Source organism: Parasteatoda tepidariorum, chromosome 10 (assembly GCF_043381705.1).
Source record: "Parasteatoda tepidariorum isolate YZ-2023 chromosome 10, CAS_Ptep_4.0, whole genome shotgun sequence".
NCBI lineage: Eukaryota > Metazoa > Arthropoda > Arachnida > Araneae > Theridiidae > Parasteatoda > Parasteatoda tepidariorum.
In genome coordinates this window covers 59,486,594-59,511,845 of record NC_092213.1, presented here as the reverse complement: position 1 = coordinate 59,511,845, position 25,252 = coordinate 59,486,594, and the positions used below count along the sequence as shown (strand labels likewise).

At 25.1% G+C, this 25,252-nt stretch overlaps 2 protein-coding genes across 5 annotated transcripts in view; one reads left to right on the top strand and one right to left on the bottom strand.

The window, feature by feature from the left end:
- LOC107443075 (trifunctional purine biosynthetic protein adenosine-3 Gart) overlaps positions 1-17,889 on the top strand; it is a 48,213-nt gene extending 30,324 nt beyond the window's left edge. For all 4 annotated transcript variants that reach the window (XM_043046385.2, XM_043046384.2, XM_043046386.2 and 1 more), the window contains exons 14-25: positions 22-127; positions 1,758-1,897; positions 4,170-4,315; positions 5,258-5,465; positions 6,879-7,077; positions 8,319-8,951; positions 11,301-11,405; positions 12,446-12,582; positions 13,599-13,716; positions 15,061-15,200; positions 16,274-16,468; positions 17,208-17,889. In XM_043046385.2, coding sequence (XP_042902319.1) covers positions 22-127; positions 1,758-1,897; positions 4,170-4,315; positions 5,258-5,465; positions 6,879-7,077; positions 8,319-8,951; positions 11,301-11,405; positions 12,446-12,582; positions 13,599-13,716; positions 15,061-15,200; positions 16,274-16,459 — 2,118 coding nt within the window. In that variant the 3' untranslated portion in view covers positions 16,460-16,468; positions 17,208-17,889. The remainder of the gene's footprint in view (positions 1-21; positions 128-1,757; positions 1,898-4,169; positions 4,316-5,257; positions 5,466-6,878; positions 7,078-8,318; positions 8,952-11,300; positions 11,406-12,445; positions 12,583-13,598; positions 13,717-15,060; positions 15,201-16,273; positions 16,469-17,207) is intronic.
- Positions 17,890-19,410: 1,521 nt separating this feature from the next.
- Positions 19,411-25,199, bottom strand: LOC107443089 (MICOS complex subunit Mic10). Its single transcript, XM_016056838.3, has 4 exons — positions 25,044-25,199; positions 23,371-23,418; positions 20,405-20,514; positions 19,411-19,548 (listed from the first exon to the last, which is right to left on the bottom strand). The coding sequence occupies exons 1-4, from the start codon at positions 25,114-25,116 to the stop codon at positions 19,507-19,509; spliced, it is 273 nt and encodes a 90-aa protein (XP_015912324.1). The 5' UTR covers positions 25,117-25,199; the 3' UTR covers positions 19,411-19,506.
- Positions 25,200-25,252: the final 53 nt, after the last annotated feature.

Genomic DNA, 25,252 nt, shown 5'->3' with positions numbered 1-25,252 from the left:
GTATAAAACATATAATTTTAGGTTCTAAACAATACAGGATATGATCTAGATTCAACAATCTATGAGGCAGTGAAATCGTATAATATTGACTTGATATGTTTGGATGCATTTAAAAAGGAGTTTTCAAGTAAGTTTGTTCCTAAAACATTTCATTTTGACTCATAAATATTTGTCGATTTGCTAAATTTCTACTTGCAAAAAAAAAAGAACATTAAAAATAAGCTTTTGAGATAAGTATGCTTATCTGCTTATAGAGTGTCCTTTATTGCCAAAGTTTATTTTTTTATTTCTCTTGGAAATTTTATGGAAAAATTAAATATTTTATATGCTAAAAGTCTTGCAAGATAACTAGTTCCTTTAATTTTATAATATTCTTATAAAAATGACCCAGATCCTTGTAAGTTGGGTTTAAAATCTCAAACTCATTATTGGAAGTTAGTAAACAATTATTTTATTTACAGCCAGAGTTTTGTTAATAAACTTCAAAAATTAATATTTTCACAGAAATTTATACATCTTTTTCATACTTAGCACGCTTAGGAAAAAAAAGAAAGAAATTCTCTATATCTTTTTCTCTAATTTGTCGATTTTCACTTATTAAGTGTCAATATTACTTTTTCAAAGGATTGACCTCAAATATGATAATAAAAAATTGCTAACTATTGAATAAATTGTAAAATCAAACAAAAAAAAACATACTTTTTCTGAAACATGCTTTTTTTCCTACAGATTTTTTATATTCTTGACTATATGGAGATAGTGGGAACATATCCCAAAAACTTTTTTACTAAGCAACAACTTTTTGCACACATGCAATAATAATTCCATTAAAAATAATATTTGAGAATCATTTAAATTTTATTTTATTAAATAGAGCTGGTAAAATTTTGAATTGTTAAGATACAAACTATTTTTTATCTCTTTTAAAACAATGTATTTTTAAATGACAGAATATAATTTTTATTTAAAGAAATAAAAATTTAAAAATATTTCTTTTTTTGAGCTTTTTCAAACCTTTGTACAATTAGATATATAGAATTTTTTAGCAAACTTCCTCTGAATAATAAATTATTATGCAGTTTATTATAGTATATATAGTATATAGTTATGCAATTATTATAGAATATAGTTGTGCAATTTACAATAGTACTATTGCGAAATTAAATTTGCTACAAAAGCATGTTCTAGTATAACTAATTATAAATTTGAAGCATATTTCTGAAAGCCATGACCAAAATTTCTTTTGTGTGGATTCAATATTTGTGCAACACTGTATAATAATGGCTTAAGTTTTTTTTCAGTAAAAGCAATTTTGAATAAACTAAGTGATACCAGCCTAGACGTAAAATAATTTTTCTGTGTAAATTTTATGGTCAGCTACTTGAAGTCTCTTAAGGAGTATTATTTACAACACAATATCCAAATTTCATGTTTCATCTAAATTTTTTTATTTTTTTTGCTTACTGCTAGTATAAGTAGACCAGAATGATCAGTTTCAAAATGTTGTGGGCGAAGGGTTGATATTTAAAGATTTAAAATCAGATTTAACGAACCAGATCAAAAACCAGATTTAAAAACTGTTTTGAAATAGGTAATTTCCGAAAATAAAACATAATATCTAGTTTTATGTATCAGAATTTAATTACATATTTTGATAAATTCTTTGATTTAATATTTTTGTGTTGGTATATTAAGATGGTTTTATTGATCTGTTTTTTGATATGCATGCATCAATGGACACTTTTTAAATATTATAGGTTCCTTTTTAAATGTTTGGAAAGGAAAAATTTTAAATATTCATTCTTCTATGTTACCATCATTTGATTGCTCAGATCCAGTCAAGGAAGCTTTACTTTTTGATGCAAGAATCACTGGTTGTACTGTTTATTTGGTTCAGGTAAGCCTTTATTAATTATTAAATCGATTTTTACTGTACAATTTTAATTGTCAAACCTTATAATACAGTAGAGAACCGATTATCCGGAACGATTGGGACTATCGCTATTCCGGATAACTGATTTTTCCGGTTTTCTGAATCGCTACAAAAAGCCGTTTTTTTAGTGTTAAACCGTACTAAAAAAAATTTTTTTTTGGAAATAATCTTAAAAATAAGAAAAAACGATGAGGTAATACACTAATGATTATTTCTGAAATGATGGTAAGGCAAACATCTTTCAAAAAAGAAAGAAAAATCCTAAAATCTTATGAGGAAAAAAATTTTTTTTTCTCTTTAAAATGGCGGGAAAATTTATCGAATTTCATTCCGGTTTTTTGGTTTTCCGGTTTTCTGATTTCCGGATAACGGGTTCTGTACTGTATAAACATTGAGTTTTATGTTAGGCACTTTATATGGGCTTTTTTTTATTTTTAATTTCACTATCTGATTTATTACCACAAAATTAAATTAGGGAAATTCTGGTATTCACTTCATGAAAATTAACCTTGTACATTGGACAACTACTTTATGCTAACCTCAAGACAATTTTATGCAAATGCACTATTGCACCACAACATTGCTATATATAGGCTTTTTTACTTTATGTAGGCTATTTTATATAGGCTTTTTTAATTCAACTATCTGATTTGTAACTACAAAATTGAATTAGGAAAATTCTGGTATCCACTTTATGAAAATTAACCTTCTACACTGGTCAACTACTTTATGCTAACCTCAAGACAATTTTATGCAAATGCACTATTGCACCATAACATTGCTACAAGAAAGCTAGTGTGGTTAAAAAAAAATATTTTCCTGGTTGAAATAGCCTTTCGAATTAGGGCTTTTATTTAGTGTACAAAATTATCTTAATTAAAGCATTATATCATACTAAAACATTGTTGTTGATTAAGAAAAACTTACAATGCTGTTGATTCATCCCAATGTAGAATGTTGCTTTCAATGGGATAATGTATCCTGCCATCGCTAAGAATCGGTTTGAGACTTTACTTTGTTGCATACTAGATTTCAACCCTATTAATCATTTGCGAGATGAAGTTGGAAGGATTTTGTGAAGTCTTGTCCCATATTATTAGAAGGTGCTTACCTACTACAAAACACACACTACACACGGCCGTCTTAATAGCATGCAGGGCCCCCGGGCACAAAAATATTTTAGACCCCTATAACATATCATAGTGTTTAAAAACGAACTATAAAAAGCTTCACATATATGAAATAAATCATTTTTAAGATATGATGCAATAATTTTAACAAATTTAGACCCATTTTGATTACCCCAAAAACTAAAAAAAAGCATTTTTAAACTATGTATAATTTGAAAAAAAATTTATATGCTAACTAGTTGCAATCCTCAAATAATAAAATAATTTCCAAAATCATGGAAGTTATTTAAAATAATTAAATTAAATTAAATAAACATAAGGGTATAAGAAATTTAAATAAACTCAAAGGTTAAAAAAAGGTATGAAAGGTTAAAAAGAAAGGTATGAATTATTTTGTCAAACTAAACAGTTATTAAAACATTTTTCAATGCCCAAGGACCTAAAATTTTCATTGGAACGTAGAAAAATAGATTTCGGTTGCCTTTTTTAAGTTTTCCTGTTGACAAACTATTGAAATTATTGATATTTGCATAATAATCAATCACTATTTGTAGAAAAAAATGCACACTTTATAAAATAGAATATATTTATTTCAAAAGATATATAAGGCAATGTTGTTTATTCTTAGCTTTTTTAAACGTAATTTATGAAAAGTAAGATTCTCAAGGGCCCCTTGAGTGCCTGCGGCCCCCGGGCACTGCCCAGGTGTGGCCATGCGTAAAGACGGTACTGGCACTACACACAAATATCACACTTATACATACTGCAAAATTCTACACATACTGCAAAAGTTCTAGCAATATCTCATAGAGTTCATTCTCAAGAAGAATTGAATCTGCAAAACGAAATAATTAAGGGGTAGTCGTAATGAAATAGCTGCTCTGTGTATAAGATGATTTTACTGTTTCTCACTAAAAATCTTCCAGATCAAACATTTTAATTGTTAGTTCTTATCCTATTCTCCCTTTTGTAAATGACTTTGATTAACTGTGTTTCATTATTAAGTCATCTAATTTTGTTTTTAAATATTGCTGAATATATTATTAGTTTGTTTAATATGTAACTTTTTGAATATATTTTATATGTTTTTACAAATTTTTTAATAGGAAAATGGAAAGTTTGGAAAAATATTGAAGCAATGTGCTCTGAAAATCGAACCTTATGCAACTCAAGAATCATTGTGTAAAAATATCAGACGGGTGCAACAGTTGATCTATCCAAAAGTTGTTGATGTGTTTCTGTCCAATAAAAAGTTAGTTCGTCATACTTCTGGTTCAAATGTGTAAAAATATTGTTTCATTTTAAGTAGTTAGAATTGTTAATTAAAAATAATATTAATTCTCAAGAAATTTAATATCAGTTCTAATTTGTTTAATTTTTAAACTTTTAAAATTTCAGTAGGAATTGCAGTTTTTTTTTAAAAATTTTTTTTAGTTTTTTTTTATCTGATAAACATTTTTATCACGTGATTAATTAATACATAATTATAAAAATGAGTACAAAGTCAGGAGAATAAGTACAGATATGAGTGTTCTTAAACTTTTCCACTTTTTAAATAATACATAAAAAGATTAAAAAAATTCCTGAAAAAAAAATTTCTGAAATCTTTTTATTTTTTATTAGTTTGTAAATATAGCATAATTTTTTTAACTGTCTTATGTTATGGTATTCAATTAGTCTTTCCCTTGTGTTATATTTTATGAATTTTATCAAATTCATACATTTATAAACAACAAATTTATGAATAAGTGAGCAGAAATAACAAATAAACCTAATAATTATTTGTTACATACACACATATATATACATTTCTTATATGTTATATATAGTAATACTTCAATTAAATCATTTAAACAAAATAATAGGATTCAACTCATAACAAATCACTTTAAAATTATTTATATTATTCTAGTGTATTTCTTATAAACTAGTGATAAAAATTGTTGAATATAGTGTTCAATAAATATTAAAAAAAAAGGTGCTGGTTTATTATTTTTAACAAATTTTTTCTTAAACATTTCCTTGCTAATAGATGTGTTATATTCTTGTTTGTTTTTCTAAGATAACCACCGTGTGAACTCATCATAAATAACTTGTTTAAAAGAAATAAATGTATCACGTATTTCAGAAATTTCAAATAATTACAAAAAGATTATAGACTCTTGACCACTAATAAATAAATGGAACTTTGCAGGAATGAAGAGGTTATTTCAAAAATATATGCAACTGGTCTAGAAAAATCAAATAAGAAATTTCATGATTCTGTGGAAAGTATAATGAAAAGCACATGTCGACCAGGATTCGATAGAAGTTCTGACAGTGGCCTATTTGATTTGAAAGCTTCAGGTTACCAATCTCCTTACTTAGTCTCAGGAACAGATGGTGTTGGTACTAAATTAAAAGTAAATATACATATATTTATTTTAGTTTTGTTATAAGAATGTTTATCGATGAAACCTTTGTTATTAAAAGTATGGCATGGAAATTTCTATTTTATAGTAGTTCTAATTATTGTCTCCCTCAATAATTAGAAATTTTAAAAAGTATCCAAAGAAATTTTCTGACCAATAAAATAAAAATCATTAATCATAGATTTAAACTTAGCTAAATTTAAAAGAAAAAAAATGTCAGACATTTAGCAGATGCAAGAAATTTGTTTGATTTTTTACTCCGTGTGAAATTTTCCTTACGCTTTGCATTCATTTTTGGTATTCCTTTAAGTGTTAGTATCCTTTTCTATGCTACATGATTTCTTTATGCTTACTGAGGTCTTTTCATACATAATTATTGCTAAAAACACAGATTTCGAACTTCAAAAAATTAAGAACTTTACAGACATGTACCTGTAGAGTTACTATAAAGCCTTGACAAAACATTTAACAAATTAAATGATATACCAGAAAAATTGAATGAAGCATAATTTTGTAAATCTAAACAATCAACGTTGATCAGTATATTTTTATTTCTCAATGAAGATAATCTATAAACAATTTACTTAAATTATTTTTTAATTAAAGCTTTTGCAAAACTTGAAATTGGATTAAGCAAGTAGGCTAATTTAATGGGCTATTTTTAAAGCTTCTTGTTAAATATGAATGCTGTTATTTTGATAATAAAAACAACAGCAAAATGTTTGTTATATTATATTCTGCAATAATATTTGATATTAAGCTAATAATTTGTGTTTTTGTGATTTCAAGAGAATCTCAATTTTATTTATTGATATTTTGTTATATGGGAATGTAAATAAATGGCAAATGGGAATTTAAATTATATTACAAACATGCATAAAATAAATTTTGTGATCTGATGTTTAAGTTATGACTGAAAATATTTATTAACTATCAAATTATCTAATCTATCAAAAATTTGATTTATATAAAGATATCAGATAGATATCCAAGTTTGCATTAATTTATTTATTTTTTAAAAATATCATGATGTTTACGATCTCCGAAATCTTTCAAATCAAAAACGAAAATGTTAAAATGTCTTGGGATTGCTAGAGAGAGCAGAGTTGTGCTAAATGTCCTTATTAGGAAATAGAAACATCTTCAAGTTTCATGACACAATCAAACATGTTGCGATGGTTTCATCTCATCCACCTCGCTGTTGATTCAACAGTTTTTGATAGTATCTTTGTTTTTAATATAAATATTAGTTCAAAACTCCTAATGATTAATACTTTTAACATCATTTTTGACAAGAAAGCCGAAAATTACATATTAAGGGTTGTAATTTTGTAGTACCTTGTACATGCATAAAATAAATGTCACATGCTTACTAATTTCTTTTTTTGAAATTTGTTTTTACAGATTGCCCAAGCATGTGATAAGCATGATACAATAGGCATTGATCTTGTTGCAATGTGTGTAAATGATATATTAACACATGGTGCAGAACCTCTTTTCTTCATGCAGTCATTTGATTGTGGAGTCCTTAATCCTGATTTGGCATTAAGCGTTATATCTGGAATTGCAGAAGGCTGCAAACAAGCTAATTGTGCCCTAGTAGGTATGTGTTCAAGAACCAACAGTGTGCATACGTCTTTATTGCATGCATTGCTAAGGCGACTGCTACTATTTAATAATTTGAAACTTATATATTTTTTTCGATTTTTTTTTAATTAAGATTATTCTGCATTCATATTTTGGTGAGTTAACTCTTGAATTGTGGGACCTGAGAGATGCTATAAAATACTATTAAAATTGTCATTAAAGAGAATTTCATCGCTTGAACAATGTTTTCATTTTCCTTTTTCATTTAAGAATCAGAAATCTACTTTACAGTTCAGTATGTTTAACTTGCATTCCTCTGGTACCAGTCTTTCATAATTAAAATTGGATATGTCATTGTAACCCATGCAAAATTTTAAGAATTGTGAAATGCTTGTTAGCACGACCTTTCATCTGTGATTGTATTTTGGAAAAGACTATGATTTTAAGATAATCATAATCATTAAGAGTTGCAATATAATTTAACATAGAAGTTTATTATTTTACTAATTTTTTTCATTGAAATAAAAATTAAAATATTTATTAAAAATGTGCTCAATTATTTTAAGTGCTTTAAAAATATTAGTGTTTTAAATTGTAGACTATTGAAACTTAGTCCTTTTTCATACTGTGCTTCTTTGATGTATGATATTTATGCTGTGAATTTTCAAAAAGCTACCAGCTATTACCATTACTTTTATTTGTGAGAAAAATTATAGCTGTTATAAATCTAAAATAATGTGCTAATTTCGTTTTATAATGGTAATTTAAAATCATTTTGTATTGCAGCTAAATAAATTTCAGACTTACTTATTAGATTAATAGTACTAGATTTTTGTTTGTTTTTTGAGACTACTAGCTCAGATATTGATAATTTTAAAACTTAAAAACTAGACGCAATGTAGGATCTCTTCAAAAATAAATTTTATATCGTAAACACAACATTTAGAGGTTTACTAAAATTTACATTTTCTAAATTTTACAATTAGCTTTAACTAGAATTTGATCTTATTACTATTTGTCCAAAAAATACAATATCAATCTTAAATGATTGCAAGAATTCAGAAGTTTGAACCATTAAAGAAATATTAGCATAAATAGTAAACGTTTTCATTATTTTTAATATTAACGTATTTCTAAAGTTCAAAATTATTAATCAGATTATATTCTTCTTCTGCTATTTAGTTATTGCCTAATAATATTGTTTTAATAATTCAATGTTGCAATTCTAAAGTGTTTAAGATAAAAACTTTTTTTCAGAGAGTGAAATCAATGAATTGCCAGATATATATTTTAATGCTAACCAATGCATTCAAAATAGTGAAAATTATGATGTGGTTGGTTACGCTGAGGGAGCTCTTCAAAAAGAAAATCTTTTACCAAGATCAAATGATATCCAAGAAGGAGACATTGTCATTGGAGTTGCATCATCTGGTGTTCACAGTAACGGTTACAGTTTGGTTCGAAAAATAGTGGAACTGAAAAATTACAGTTACAGAGACCCATTTCCATTAGATAAATCAACAACCATTGGGGAAGCCTTATTAACACCCACAAAAATCTACGTTAAATCTTTGTTGCCACTCATGAGACAAAACTTGCTGAAAGCTGCCGCACACATCACTGGAGGTGGTTTAACTGAAAATATCCCCAGAGTTTTACCCAAATCATTGAAAGTTGCTTTAGAAGGGGATAAATGGGAAATGCCCCCTGTACTCCAGTGGATTGCAAAGGAAGGTCAAATGTCAGAAAAAGAAATGTTAAAAACATTTAACTGTGGTATTGGCATGGCATTGATTTTGGAAAAGAAATATGAAAATGAAGTTCTGAAAGCTTTAAGAAACAGTGGAGAAAAGGCTTTTACAATCGGTTGTGTGAAGCAATTAAAAGAAGGTGAGTTACTATAAAAACCTTTAATATTTTCAGTGCAAAACCAGCGGGGGGGGATTGAAAAAAAAAGTAAAAATAATCATTTTTTTAATAGTTTACAAAAGAAATAAAATATTTTACAAATTATTCAAGGGGGCATATACACCTAGGTAGGTCGGAAAAATCGATATTTTTTCCATCTAATTATGTAAAAACGCATTACATTTATAATTTAAAGATGTTGAATTATTTATGTATTGTTCTATTGTTCATTATGAAAAAAATAAATGAGAATACCAGTATTAAAAACCCCAGTTTTTTTTTTTTAAAAAAATATTAAAAAAAATTTTTTTTTTATAAAAAAATTAATTATGGGGGGGATCTCAGTCTATGACCCCCCCCCCCCAGGAAAAATTTCTGGATCCGCCCCTCAATATTTTCGTTCGTTTTACTTTTATCCTTGTAATCTGTTTTGTTAAAACTTCACGTTAAGTTNGATATTTTTTCCATCTAATTATGTAAAAACGCATTACATTTATCATTTAAAGATGTTGAATACTTGAATTATTTATGTATTGTTCATTATGAAAAAAATATATATGAGAATACTAGCATTAAAAACCCCAGTTTTTTTTAAAAAAAATATTTAAAAAACATTTTTTACGAATAAATTCATTGTGTGTGTGTGGGGGGGGGATCTGAGTCTATGACCCCCCCCCCAGGAAAAATTTCTGTATCCGCCCCTCAATATTTTCGTTCGTTTTACTTTTATCCTTGTAATCTGTTTTGTTAAAACTTCACGTTAAGTTTATTGAAATTGCTATAAGCGATGAGGTGATAAAATAAAGAGATAAGCATGGTGGTTAGTGAAATCATTGTAATCACATCACAAAAAAGGATAAGGGTAAGAATGGTAGAAAAAAGCCTTTTGACCTTGCCTTCCTTTATACAAAAAGAAAACTAAATTTTTGCTTTCATCAAAAAAGTCGCAATATGTCTTGAAATAAATATTTTTTTCACTATTAGTGCTTTTCACGAGAGAGGAATTATTGCTCTGTATCTTTTATACAGATTTCATGTTTATATGTATAATATTTATTGTTATTATCATTTATTTTATTACTTCTTCATGTTTGATGTGTTAAAATTTGGGAACCTTCTGAGGAGAATAATTCATCTTTTTATTGGGATGTTTGGGAAGTAATTTGTTCATTTTTTAAAAAATTAAAATAAAGACGATTTTCTCATGAAAAAAGATTTTATTGAATCATACATTGTCCATTCTGGTTTAATACCTTTTGCCATCTTTTTGGCAGTAGCATGATTCCACACTCATTAAATTTTATTCTTTGATGGCAAAAAAAAAAGAAGAAAAACTAACTGATCCATGCATTTTTGGCCTCCTCCTTAAAGATTTTACTGTCTAAAAAATTATGTAGAAATCGGAACATAGACAGCCTATTTTGTTTAAGGCAGCTCATTTTTTTTCTCTAGTGATGATACACTTCAAAAATGGTTAATTTTTTTGATGTTTGAGAAGCAAATTACAGATAGCACAGTTACTCAAAACAGCACAAATTTTTTCTTTAGGAGAGATTTTTTTTTTCACGGTAGAAACCCATATATTGAGCTTTGAGATTAAATCTGAGGTTTTTCAAATGATCATGGACAGACGAATTTGAAAAATTTTATCTCTCAACAACTTCCCAGTTATTTTTTGTTGGTTTGTATCAATAAATGCTTGCTTTTATTGTTTCTCATCAGCTTCATTTGACGTGGTACATTTTAATTGCCAGATTGAAATTTTGCAAACCTGTTTTAGCACTGCGTACTGTAAATACATCTTCCATACACATTGACTAATTTTTTTCTTGTTTGAATACCATTTTAACCTTAAAAGCGAAATATGCCAAAAAAGCTGTTTTTTACTTTCCATATTTGAAAGGGCACCAACCAAAAACTATTGCATGAAATCACTCAAACTTTTTCACAAGCAAGACTTGCTATGCCAGCTGACAAATGATTATGATTATGTGATGAATGATTATGATTATGTAAATGATTATGTGTATGTGTGTTAACTGATTATGTGTATATGATTATATGTGGCTTAAGTGTGAAAAAATATAATCAAGTCTTCTGTTGGTAAAAAACGAAATTACTTTCTTTTTGATTTCATGAACTTTTTTGGTGGACTTCAGTGAACAACCCAAATAATTAACTTTTAGATGCTATCTGCGTATAAAATTATTTAATCCATATGTTTATATACATTTTTGTGATATGAAATGCTGATGCGAAATGTGTAAAATCTTATAAATTTATGCACAATGCAAATTGAAAACTGTGATAAAATATTTTTTTCATTTTCAGGAGAAGAAAAAGTAGAAGTGAAGAACTTTAAATTGTCTTCTAATCTTAGTGTAGAAGAAAAAGGAGGAAAGAAGAAAAAAGTTGGAGTTCTAATATCAGGCTCAGGTATTTTTTTAAAATAATTTTCATCATACAGTAAAAAAAAAACTTATTAGGAAAAAAAATTAATTTATTTTAATTTTAATGTGAGTTAACAGTACATGTAAAAAAATAATAGATTTAAAAAAAAATAACACATACTGCTTATTCCATATTTCTTATGACTGAAGGATTTTTGTGAAATAATTTCCTACACTTTTCATTCTAATAATAAATTAATTACTATTATTAGACCAGGTTTTACTATATTTTCTTTATTTACTCGCAGTATATACTGAATTTGACAGATAGGCAAAGAAGAATAACAAGAAAATTTATTTAAGTTTATTTGTCTAATTTTCTTATTGGTTATAATTGTTTTATATTAAAACCTTATTATTATTTATAGCTTAAAAAATTGTTTTGTGTCATAGTTTATATTTTTATTTATTTTTTGGTGAATGGAATTTGTTTTTTTTTTTTAACAAGAATGCTGAAGTTTGCAAATGCTAGAATATTAAAAATTTCTCAAAATTTTTGTCTCAGAATCATTCCATTTGATATTTTACATTCATTGTAATAAAAATTTCTTACTTTTGTGTATCACAAAAAAGTTTTATTTCATTTTCATTAATAAGAATTGTTCGTTTATAAGAAGCTTTTTTGCCACATAGAAAACCATTTCATGCCACTTACGCTTATTTATAATTCTCTGCTATTGCTATACATCTTATTATTTTATTTATCTATTATATGATTAATGAGATTTATATGTTAGTACATATATGATAATAATTATCATATTCAATATTAATTAAATTGCTTTAAATATTGTTGTTTTGTATTTGTACCTGTAGCACTTATGTAATTACTTATTTTTTGTATAAATAACTGATATTATTACAAAATTAATTTAATATTTGGATAAAAAATATGAATTTCCTTTTAACATGATTCTCTTAATTAAATTAAATGAATGTAAACTAAATTAATGAAAAATCTTTTAAAATACGTTTTTAGAAATTTTTTTTTCTCAACTGTAGCTATATTTTTTATTTTATGCCTAGGAACAAATCTTCAAGCCCTTATTAATCATACCCAAAATCCCTACAACTGCAGTCAAGCTGAAATTGTTTTGGTTGTTTCAAATGTTCCCGATGTTGCAGGTTTAAAAAGAGCTCATAATGCTCTCATTCCAACAAAGGTATTAGCATTTATTATTTATTACTGAAATTGAATATATAATAAAATTAATATTTGACCAGCTTTTGATCTATATCTTTATTTTTGGATAAACTGTGTTAACTAAACCAGCAATTTTTCATTATCATTTTTAAATTTGTGGTCTAATGTTTTAGTCAGTATTTTTTATTACTAAATAAAAAGTTTTGATATATTTCATTCTAATAAGTAATATTTTTCTTCCATTTTCCACTAGTAATTTATTTAGCATCTGTGATTCTGAATATTTTTTTAAAAATTTTGTTTCATTTTATATATTTTTGTTAAACTTTATATAGTTTTTTATAACTTCCACTTATGTGTTTTTAATTAATTAAATTTAATTTTGCTTTGTTTTATGTTATTTCCAATAGCAGTATTATAAATTAACTGATTTAAATAACACTGTTTGATGCTTTAATATTTTTTGAACCTTTGTTTAACTTAAATTTATCCATTTATTTATTTTGCCATTTAATATTTTTTTTTTATGGTTAAGGTTAATTTAATCCATTGTAATATTAGTTACATTTTTAAATGAAATTTGATTGCTTTATAATCACTTGTTTTGAAATCATATTTTTATTTTGTTTTTTAAAAAAAATTTAAAGCCATAAATTTAGAAATAGGGGTCGAAGAATAAAAAAAAAGAAGACAATTTTCAGTTTTCATATTATTTATTCGGTAAAAGATTTTTATTTTGAAACTTAATAAATAAGAAATCAGAATTTTTGTGTATTTTATTATTTAATGGCTTGAACAATAACATAAATGGATTGATTTTGATTTTAATCTCGTGAAAATGTTTTTTGAAAATTTTATATTTAAGTTTTTTTAATAATTGATAAAAATCAAAGAATTTCTAAAAAAGAAACTAGAATATATTTTGCAAACTAAAATATAAAATTCTATTGTGATCTTATTTTGCATGTGTATGATTTCTATCTAAAAATTTCACGAACTGTTGCTGTATTATTTAATGGGTCTTCCTTGACGTAGGTTCTTAGTCATAAAGGATTCAAGACCAGAGTTGAATTTGATATGGCCGTGCATTCTCTTTTAAAAGAAGCTGGAGTAGAAATAGTGTGTCTAGCTGGGTTTATGAGAATACTTTCAAGTAATACATTCAAAATGATTAATATTAAAGATTTAAAAAAATAATGTTTATTAATTTCCTCTTCTTTAACATGAATTATTACGAGTAATAAATTTTATTTAAATATTTTATAATAATATGGAAATGGTATTGGTTTAGTTGAAATGAATAAGATTTTTTAAAATGCACAAATGGTCAAAGTGCAACCTCATCCAAAAAATGAATAGAAAAAATTATATAACAAACAGAAGAAATTTTATAACTGGTTTTTGATAATTTAAAAAAAACTTTTAATTAATTTTTAAAAATTACAATTTCTAAGTTTGGAGAAGCTGAAATATAATGTATAACAGCATTTCCATACTTAGTAAAATTTTAACATTTTGATTTTTTTTTAAAAAATTTCATTAACTAAAATTGTTCAAATACTTTAAGGATCTATACAAAATATTCTATGTCTAGAAAATTTATATGCAGAGAGAAAAAGAAATTTTACACGTTTTTCTTACAAAGAATGCTGTGTGTAAAACTTAAAAATGTTATTTTTTAAAAATAAAAATATTATGTTAATATTGAATATAATTTATTTTTCTTAGTCTTTTAATTTTTGACTTATTAAATTTTCCTTACACTGAGGAATAATCATAAGTTATTGTAAATTGATCTAAAACCTAAACTCATTGCTGTCTTGTCTTCAAAGGCAATTAAGTAACTTCTAAGTTATAGTGGAATCGATAAAATTATCATAATATGACACTTGATCAAAGAAAAAAAGTTTGATAAACTTATTTTAGATGCTTAGTAGACATTTTAATTCTGAGTAATAAACTGTTAAAAAAAATCAGTAAATTTTTACATTAAAACGACTTTTTTTTGTTTAAATTTATATCTAAGTGTTTATTATATTGCAACCTAGTTAATTTCTGGTGCTTTATGAAATTTGGTTTAAATTTCAAAAAGAGTTTTTTTTTCTTTTTTGGGCAAAATTTCACTTTGATAATTTTTAAACTATCACATTTTATTGGCATCTTTCATATCTAGATAATCTTATTACTTATAATCACTAATTATGTTTTTTTTTGTTTCTTTTTTTAAATTTGATTTACAAAACAAATTATAATATCACAAACAAACATTTTTGAGTAACATTAAAACATCAAGCTAAAATATCATTTATAAAAATATAAGCTATAAAATATTTTGTATTTGGTTTTAAGAAAAAAGTAGCAATCTAAAGTTCAATTTCTACTATTTTAATAAAAATTAAATATTTTCACTTGTATAAATATAAGCATACTGTGGTTATTTTCTTTGCAAAATAATTTATTTACTTCAATTCCAACATGTTTGCATCATTAATTTCAGAGGAATTTGTGCAGTTATGGCAAGGGAAGTTATTAAATGTTCATCCAGCTATTTTGCCATCTTTCAAAGGAGTTAGAGCTCATAGACAAGCTCTTGAGGCAGGGGTTAAAATTACAGGATGCACTGTACATTTTGTGGAGGTGAGTATAGAATGAATAAATAGAATTTAAAAACTTAAGAAAATATTAATGAAATTCTAATCAGCAATAGATTAAAGAAGGAAAAAAAAAAGCCTTTTTTTAACAACAAATTTGCAAAGAGTTTGTCTCTCATGACCTTTATAAAAAATTTATTGTTCATCTGAATTAGCCAAACATTCAAGGATTACGAAACCCATTGTGATTCACAACTGTTATTAATTATTATAGAAATTCACTATTTTTTACTTCAGCCTCTAACAAATTTTTTATTAGTAATTCACATGTATTTGTAAAAACAATAAATGTTTATGAAAAATAAGCAACACAATAAAATATCTTTACTTTATCGATTATTTCTAAAAAAAAATAAATAGATAAAAACTTATCTATAAATGTATTAAGAAAAAATTATTATATCTGTATTCCTTCATTGATTTATTCTTTAGATGTGCCAGTTAAATTGTTAATATACAAACCCATAATAAATCAGAAAAATGTTTAATTTTTTTCAATCTAATATCAATAATTTTTTCTTTTTTTTACAAAAACAAAGAAATTATAACATTTAAATATTCAAAATGCAGTGGTAGTACCACAGCATTTTGAATATTTAAATGTTATAATTTCTTTGTACCAATTAAAATGTCAAAAGATTTAAACCTCTCCCTTTTTGAATTTTTTAAAAAAAAAAAAAATTTTGTCCAAAAACATGTTCAAAAAAATATTGTGATACAATTCTGTGAAACTCTGATACAAAACTGTCTGTGATATAATTTTATTAAAAAAGATGTGTACAAAAATGTTTTTTTGCTTTGATATTACACTTGTACTTGGTAAATGTCTATAATTTGTTGTTTTTTAATTTAAGACTAATGGATGAAATCTTTTATGCTTTTATTAAAATAAAGATTAATTAAATGACATAAAAACTGAATCCATAGCAGCTTTTTTAAGCTAGTTGTTATTTTTTGTAAAAGTTAAACCTTAAGATATTTTTGTAAAATATTTTGTAATCAAAGGTATTATTGCTGATCTTATAGCATTTTTGCTTTTTTTTTAAATTTTTTATAAAGGCTGAAGTTGATGCTGGAGCAGTCATCGAGCAAGCTGCTATAAATATTGACGAAAATGATAATGAAGAAACTTTGCAGGAAAAAGTTAAAGTATTAGAACATACTATCTTTCCGATTGCATTGGAACTTCTTGCTAGTGGTAGAGTTTCTAGAAGTCAGGAAGGAAAACTAATCAGAAATTCCTAAATATGTTTTGTGAGTAATATTTTTTAAAAAGATAATTAAGACTCATTTTTATGGCATGCAATTTTGATTTCTTTGAAACTTAATTTACTTGGTTGTTAACATATGAGTGATACATTGAAAAACAAAGAATGAAAAAAAAACAACTTAAATAAGCAGTGCTAATATAGTCAAATTTCTATTAACAGAACCTCAATAATTTGATTTTTTAAGAACTGAAGTTTCCAATCAAAAACATCAAACAAAATGTTATTTATTTTTCATACCAAAAAGAGAAAAAAAAATTCTATTTTCTGAATAAAACTTCTCTTATTAATTCTATTTAAAATGAACGTTTAGAATTATTCTAAAAGTCAAATTCAAATTTGAAAAAAGTAATTATTTCCTGTATCCATGGGAAATTAGCTGTAAAATTGATATGTTCAGTCTTCAAAATATTTCTTAGAATTCGCTAGACAAATTAAGTGTTAAAATAAAACTCAAAATAAGGGTTATGTATTAAAAATTTAAATTGCCATTTTTATTTTATTTTTTTTATTCTTAGCAGTAATGGAAAATACATTGCACTTATTGTGATTAGTTTTATGAACTTTCTATTTTGCAAAATATATAAAATTTTTTCTTTTAAAAAATATATTATATAAGTTTGAATTTTATTTTCAGAACTTTAACCACCAGTTTTGTTTAGTAGAATTTGTATAGCTTGCAGATTTTTTTCCCTTTATAAAATTGTAACTGCTTTTTTTCTTAGGTGTAAAAAGAAAATTAAACTTCAGGAAGTCAAGTGCCTTATTTGAAAGTCATCCTGATTAAAAATGGATCAAAATTGTATCCAAATTCAAAATATGATTGTATCCAAACCATCATAGAACCAACACTTGTGTTTTACTTACATTTGATTTTTTTTTAAAATTAATGTTACCAGGAACTGATAATTTACTGATCACTTTAGTAAGATTCTAAAATATATATTTACACATTTTTTTAGTTTGTTTTATACTGTACAATTTGGTCTTTCAAAAATTCTATTTTTTATGTTTTTGTTTTGTTTGTTACTTTATTGTCTCCAATGAAATATATAGAATTTTGGATTTCTAAATTAAAAAGTGTTCAGATATATCCATCATTTTCTTAACATTCCATAAAATATTTTTATATACTTTTCATTTTGAACTTGGTGCTAAAATTATTGTTTTCAAATTAAAAACATCTACCAAATACTTATCCATTCAAAAAATTTTGTAACACAGAACTTTCAGAAATTTAAAAAAAAAAAAAATGTTGACGTTTTTATGAGAGAAATGAATTGCTCAAATATTTTTTAAATGACATTTTATATTGTTACAACAATTATTACTATTTTGATAAATGTTATTGTAAAAAAGTGTTTCAATTTTTTTCATTGAAATATGTAAATAAAGTTTTGATTTGTACATATTGTAGTTATTTTTTCAGAATCTTATCACTAGTGGTGATAAAACACAAAAGTTTAAATATGAAATTCATGGAAAGTTATGTGGGTATGATTCCGCTTTACATAGTAACATATTAAAATCTTATTGAATTAAACACAAGCATCTTTTATAAAGATACCTTAATTGTAAGATTGAAAATATCTGATATATTGCTGCAAAGAACAAAGCCGTATAATTGCATTTGTAAAATAAAATACAAAATAATCTCCATAAACAGTATAAAATTGTGCAAATGTGTAAAGTACAGTGTTAACAATTTACAGTGTTTTAATGTTAGCAATTTTATTTCTTTTTACTATCAAATTTTTAATGTTAACGAATAAAAAAAAATATATAATAAGTAAATATATAAAAGGACGCAGAATTATAAAATAGAAATAAAATTTTAAAACAAAAATCTAATAACTCAGCATTGTTTAAAAAATTTAAAAGTCACCCTCCTAAAAAAAAATCTTACCTATAACTGATGCTTTATTTTCCTGCAAAGCAACATTTAAACAAATGCTTAGACTCTGTAAAATGTAATGGTTAAGCCCACTTAAGTGACAAACAAAAAAAAAAAAGGTATATATATATAGAGAGAGAGAGTTTTCTTTAAGAATATAAAAGGACAGGGCACTTAGAGTATTGAAAGGGTTTCATTTAAAACTAAAAATTTATCTATATGTAGTATTATGTAATAACTTAATTTCATCTTCAAAAATTTTTTAATTACCCTCTCATACTATTTTTAATTACCCTCTCATTCTATGTGCATATTTTCAAAACTAATTCTCATTTATCAAAATAAGAGAAAAATTTGTAGTTTATAAAAATAATAAAAGGCATGCTAATTTTGTTTCAAAAAAGTAATCTAACAAAAAATGATTTTTGATAAGTAACTTTAAAATTTTTTTTTAAACTATATATATGTATGATTTAGACATAGGCATATATGTATGATTTAGACAGAAAATTAAGTTAATGACCATTGAAAGGTAAATTTTTTTTCTTCCTAAAGAAAGGCATTAAAATTATTTGAATATCAGGAAAAAAATTTAAAATTAGGACAAAATATTTTTCATTAGGAAAATTGAAACAACTACGACTCATCTATGTTAACTGAATTAGAAGTAGAACATCTATCTGAAGACTCATAATTCTTAACTTTCATAAATTATCAAGCAAGCAACTTTTTTTAAAATGCTAAGTAACATATTTGTTAAATTGTCTACTATATGTATTAAGTAAGAAAAAGGGTGTTATTTTGATTCTAAGGTCAAACTTGAAATTAGTTAAAAATATTTCCATTTTCAATTGTGTACTTTTAATGGCAATAGGTAATAAAAACTTTAATGAAAAAAAAACTGCCCATTAATTCACAACTATGGTTAAAAAAAAGTAAAACAAATTAACCAACAGGGATAATTACAACTTCAATTAATGGTATTTTCATAGTAAACAAAAAACTTGTTTATTTTCATAAAAAATATTAATATATTTATACGTTAAATATTTATTTATAACATTACAAAACACTACAAACAATATTATTAAAACATAAATTTATTATAATTTGCAACTATGATATTCTTTCTAAGATTCCTTCTTTTCACTTTTAGTATCTTTTTCTTTTAACTGAAAGAAAGAATAAAAATAAATAATCATACCGCAGCCACAAAAAAGGAGAAAAAAATTTGTTAAATAAAAGTAACAATATAGTATTTAAATTCCAATCTTTAGTTACATATGAAAATCTTTTATCATACCTACTATGCGAGAGAGGAAAACATTACGACTAATACTAAGATAACCCCAAAAATACTACATTTTATTTTAATGCGGAAGAATAAAATGTATATTTAGCAAATCCAAATAAGGCAGAAGTCTATTTTTCTTACATGGATAGCAATCCATCTGTATATTTTAATTTAGATACACTAATTGCAAAAAATAACATTCAAATTTCAAATATATTGTTTAATATATTTGATTTTTCAATATATAATAAAAACATTTCAAAATGTTTTTATAATAGCTGTTATAACAAATGTACAGCCCGTATTTCAAATCAATAATTTACTCCGGAAAATCTACTCCCTGCTTTTTCATCTGTATATAAGATACATTTCCAAGGGTAATTTTTTAAAAAAACTCCTATAGTACAACCTATAATTTTTCAGAGCATTCTTTTATTAACCTTATTTAAAAACATTTTTTAAAAAGAAATTTGTAATTTAAAAAAAAATTTAACAACAAATAACAATTAAATTAAAAAAAGTATAAATCAAAGGTAGTTAACTTTTTTGATCTGTAGAATTATAAAATCGTGGTTTTAAAAATTTATTACACACTTATAAAATGCATTTTATAAATAACCAAAATAAGAAATATTCAGTAAAAGCATATAATTATTCATTTATTTTATAAAATACCAATTCTACTTTTTAAATAATAAATACTGATCTAAATGTTCATAATCTTTTTTACATACCTTATAATTCAACATTTTAGTTAGATGAGGATCTCTGAAAGCATGCTGACAATTTGAAATGCCCATTCCAAGACCAGCCCCCATACCAAATATTATAGGCCATTTCTTTCCTAAAGGTAAAAACAGCAAATAAATTTTTGTTACAAACATAAACAATTCAATTCTAAACAAATAGTACAATAATTTTTTAAAACTCATCTGTAAATTAAAAACAAATGTAGCTTATGTTTAATGAAAATACCAAATAAAATGAGAACTGCTAAATATATTAGTAGTATTTGAACAGTGCACAAACAGTGTTCTAAGACTCAATCTTAATGGTTCAAGTGGGTGACCTCAAATATGCTAATTAAATAGTGCAGACAATACTTTACGTTATGAAATCAGACACAAAAATGTACCTTCTCTGAGTAAACATGCCCTTTTTTTTTGACAGATTCAGATTTTCTACCCCAAAATATAAGGTGTGACTGCTTTTCCGACTAAACTATTAGGACCATATGTCCTAGATTGTATCTACACCCTATATATTGAGGGGGGAAAAGGTATATTTATTTAGAGAAAATACATTTTTGCGTGCGACCTAACTAATTACTTAGCACATTTGAATCATTAAGGGCTAAGTCCTAGAATGTGAAGATTGGGTCATTTGATCAAAAGTTATTTTGATTCAGACTGGTCCACTTTTTTTTGGGCGTGCTATACATCGCTTTCTTTTTATGACACCATTCATTGTAAATAAAAAGAATGCAGATCAACATAAAATGTCATATAGGGTGACCTGGGGTAATTGCTGATCAAAAAATGCAAACATCTATTTTGTGAAAAAACTATTCAAGATAGAATTTTAATATTTACTGGAAGTTTGAAGCTATATGAGATTAGTCCTATGCCACCATCTGTTGTTTGAAAATCTAATTAGAATTTAAAAGCTTTTAAATTTTTAGTGATCAGGAATAACCCCTGGTCTTAATCATTTCTGGGGTAATTCCTGATCACTTCTGAGGTAATTACTGATCACCAGTTTTTATTCTAAAGGGGCTGTTAAAAAATTATTACATAATGGTAATTAATAAATAAGACATCAAGATCAAACAAATAAACCAAAAAGATATGTTTAAGCAGCTAATAAAACGACTGATTTAAAAGCAAGAAGAAAGATTAACACTTTAAATTTTCCAAAAATCTTTGCACCGTGCCATACATTTTAGGCAATCAGTCAACTTTTTCTCATGTTCTGCTGAAATATAAGAGAGTTCCCACACGGGTTACTTTCACTGGATTTTTTTTAACTTTATTAAGGGAAAGTGTTAAGTAAGGTACGTCAACAGCTCTGGCAGGAGCTCTCACACTTAAATTTTCATTTTCAATCATTAAAAGAAATTCACTATTTTTGCTTTCTAGAAGCTTAGTATCCTTTTTAGACTTATAATTTCTCACCATATTTATACTAGGCTAATTTATAAACTTAAAAATTATTCTAACAATGTACACACATAAAATTAAGATAGAAGCAAGGTAAGACAAACCAGAAATGGTGCAAATCAGAATACAGTCTTGTGCATAGTTAAAAACAAATTTTGTGATGACAGTTAAAATATATTTTATAGTTGTTCCACTTAATAAATATGAACTGTTATTTAAGAAACATCTGTAGGGAACAACATTTGATATAGTTTCCTATAATCAATTACAATGTTTGCAGTAGATGTGAAATAATTAAACAAAAGCTTACACTATTTTCATATCAAAGAAAAAGAAAGTAACTCAAAATATTTATTATTAAGAGAAGGAGAGGGATCTTTGCAGAAATGTGCACACTTTGAAACTGAAAATACAGAAAGCAGTTTAAAAGATGCTTATATTGCTAGATTAAACAAAAAACTATTCTTAAGTAAATGTAGTTATACTTTAGTAAAGTGTACAAGCATTCTTGTCCATGTCTCAAATTTAAAAAAAAGAAAAAAATTTAAAATAAAACTTATGTGATCATTATTTACCCCAGAAACAGAGTGATCCTGAATTACCCCGGGTCACCCTAATTACTTGAAAATGTATGGAAGGTATATAATAAAGAAATAATGGAAGTAAAAAATAATAAATTTAAAAGAAGTATAAAAAATTTCAATTGACAAAATTGTGTACTTATTGCCCAAACAATGCAAATATTTACAATGCAAAAGAAAAATGAATAAATACAATCATTTATTTAAAATATTTTGAAATTTAGGTTTGAACATGTTCTTTTTTTTCAGTGTTAATAATTTTACAACAATGAGTGTAATAAATTAACATCTATGACAAAAGGATATTCATTTTCTATAAGTTTGGGGAAATATAGAAGGTTCCACTTTGTTTTAAAGTAGGGGTACATAACCTTTTTGAGTGAAGGGCCACATGCCAAAGTATTTAGACATACATATTGACAGCAAACCTTGTAATATCTTTGCATAAAATTAAATACTTTTAAATGTCTTAAATTAGAAACTGCAAAACTATTTTAAAAAAAAGAAACAGAATCCGAATATCAGAATCAATTTATGAGAATTTTTTTTTTGATAAATTGAAATAATAAAAAAACTATGGGAAAATTCATGTTTTTTTTTTTTTTTATCATACCTGTATTACATAATACAAAAGTCCATTTAAATGTAAATTTTAACATTAAAAAATTTGCTCATAGAATTAATTAAAAATAAATAAATATTCTAGTTATTAAAATAAATGCAAGTTAAATACTTTGATTTAAAGAAAGTTTATAGGGTTAAAAATTATTAAAATTAAAACAAAACCCTTTCAACAGAAAATAAGATTTAGCATTTAGTAGGGAATATAAGTGGTAAGAATATCATACCTGTATATTTCAAATAAGTTTGGAAGAATACTTTTTACAAGGTAAAATATGAAATTGAACATTCAACAGTATTAACAAAGAAATAATGCATTTTAAATACTAAAAAACTTACTTTTAAACATGACAAGAGAAAGCACTGTTCCAACTGCTAATCCAGAACCTTAAACAACAATATACACAAGATTCATATCAAAATTTCTGGCGAAATATCTTTTTTTAACACAAATTAACTTACCATATTAAAAAAAAAGAAAAATAGTTTGATAGAAGAAAAATACAAAAGAGGAAGATTAATTTTTGTTTTATTACAGTTAAAACAAAGTACAATCCAATTATTATATTTAGATTTTATTTTTATATTTAGATAGAGAACATTTTTTTAACATAAGTCTTAGTTTATAACTAGGAATGTAACGAATATTTCGCCACTATTCAGCCTTTTTGCAGAAGATTTGATTGGCCCAATAACTGAGCAAATGTTTGGCAAAGTATTATTTGGAAAAGTATTTTTAAAAAAAAAAAATTTTCTTCCAGAAAATTTGAATAAATTTAGTGAAGATTTATCTAAAATCGGATTTTTTACCATACATTATTAAGAATTGTTTTTATACATATACATATTTGTTAAGTTCTAAAATTTATATTTTGTAAGACAAATAGCAAAGCCAAATTTGAAGAATTGAAATTAGATAACTTCATACTGAACAATGAGTTTTGTATTGATATTTTTTTTTAATTTTAAGGTAATTTTGTCATTTTTTCAACACTTTAAATATTAAAAATGGAGAACTTTTTTATTTTATTTGGTTCATTTTTGCATGTTTTTCTGTATTAATTATAGTGCATTCTAGTAGACTTCATTCTTTGGTTTTCACTTTTTTCACTAAGACAGATAACCAGTAACATAGAAAATTGTGATTCTCAACGTTTAAATTATATTTCAGAAGTAAAAACAAATTTTTTCCTTTTAACAGCATTTTTATTATGATGCATCTAATGAACGATATTCTTTTAAAGTCACTTTTTAAAAAAAATATGGCAATGTAAGATAGTTAAATCGAGATTTTTAGCATTAAATCTTTCATTTAAAAATTAAAGAATGAATTTTGTTTCGGTTTCTATTTAGCTTCTTTTATAAATACTTTTGTTCTTAGAGACGTTTTAATTATAACTCAAAAAATTGAGAGGGCTTTTAGTAGACTTTAAACTTTCTTGAAAATAGGGTAATTGGAAAACTGAGATGTTTAGCTTTAAAATTTCTGTTCAAAAATTTATATTTTTTCTGTTTTGATTTTGTATATTTTTCTTTATCTGCATTTATATGATAGCGCTGCCTTTTTAAAAGCGTTTCCGATAGTTCTCTATGTTCACAAAGTTCTCTCTGTTCCCATAACAAATCATACATCTGGGGGTACTGATAGAAGAAAAATTCTCTTTATTGAAAATTCTGATCAGAAATATAGGAATTTTAAGAAACACAGGAAATTAATTTCTTTCTTAAGACATACTTAGGTTGAATGGATTTTTGTGTCACTAATAAGGTTCCAATGAATTTTGTAAAATATTGCACCAAGTATATTGTGGAAACGTATTAATTATAATCTGTGGCTTTCTTATAACTATCAATGATAAGACAAGAAAGCAGTAACAAAGAATAAATATTAAATATATATATATTTTAAATTAATCTAGAAAAATATTTTCTAGAAGAGAAATGAAACCGGCACTAAGAATTGATGTTAATGCAATTAATATTGTGGAACCAAAATTTTATTAATAAAATACCTAATTTCACAAGTGAATCAGCGAGACAATAGTCCCAAGTTTCTCCTACAAAATCTTCAGATTTAGAACTCATTTTAGACGAATATTACTACCAAAACAAATGCACAAAATTTGACTTCTTGAAGATAACCTCAAAGAAATAATTTTATTTATTTTTTTCAAGTTTCGGTCACGATTAAGAAAAGTTCAATATTTCTTTTAAACATTGA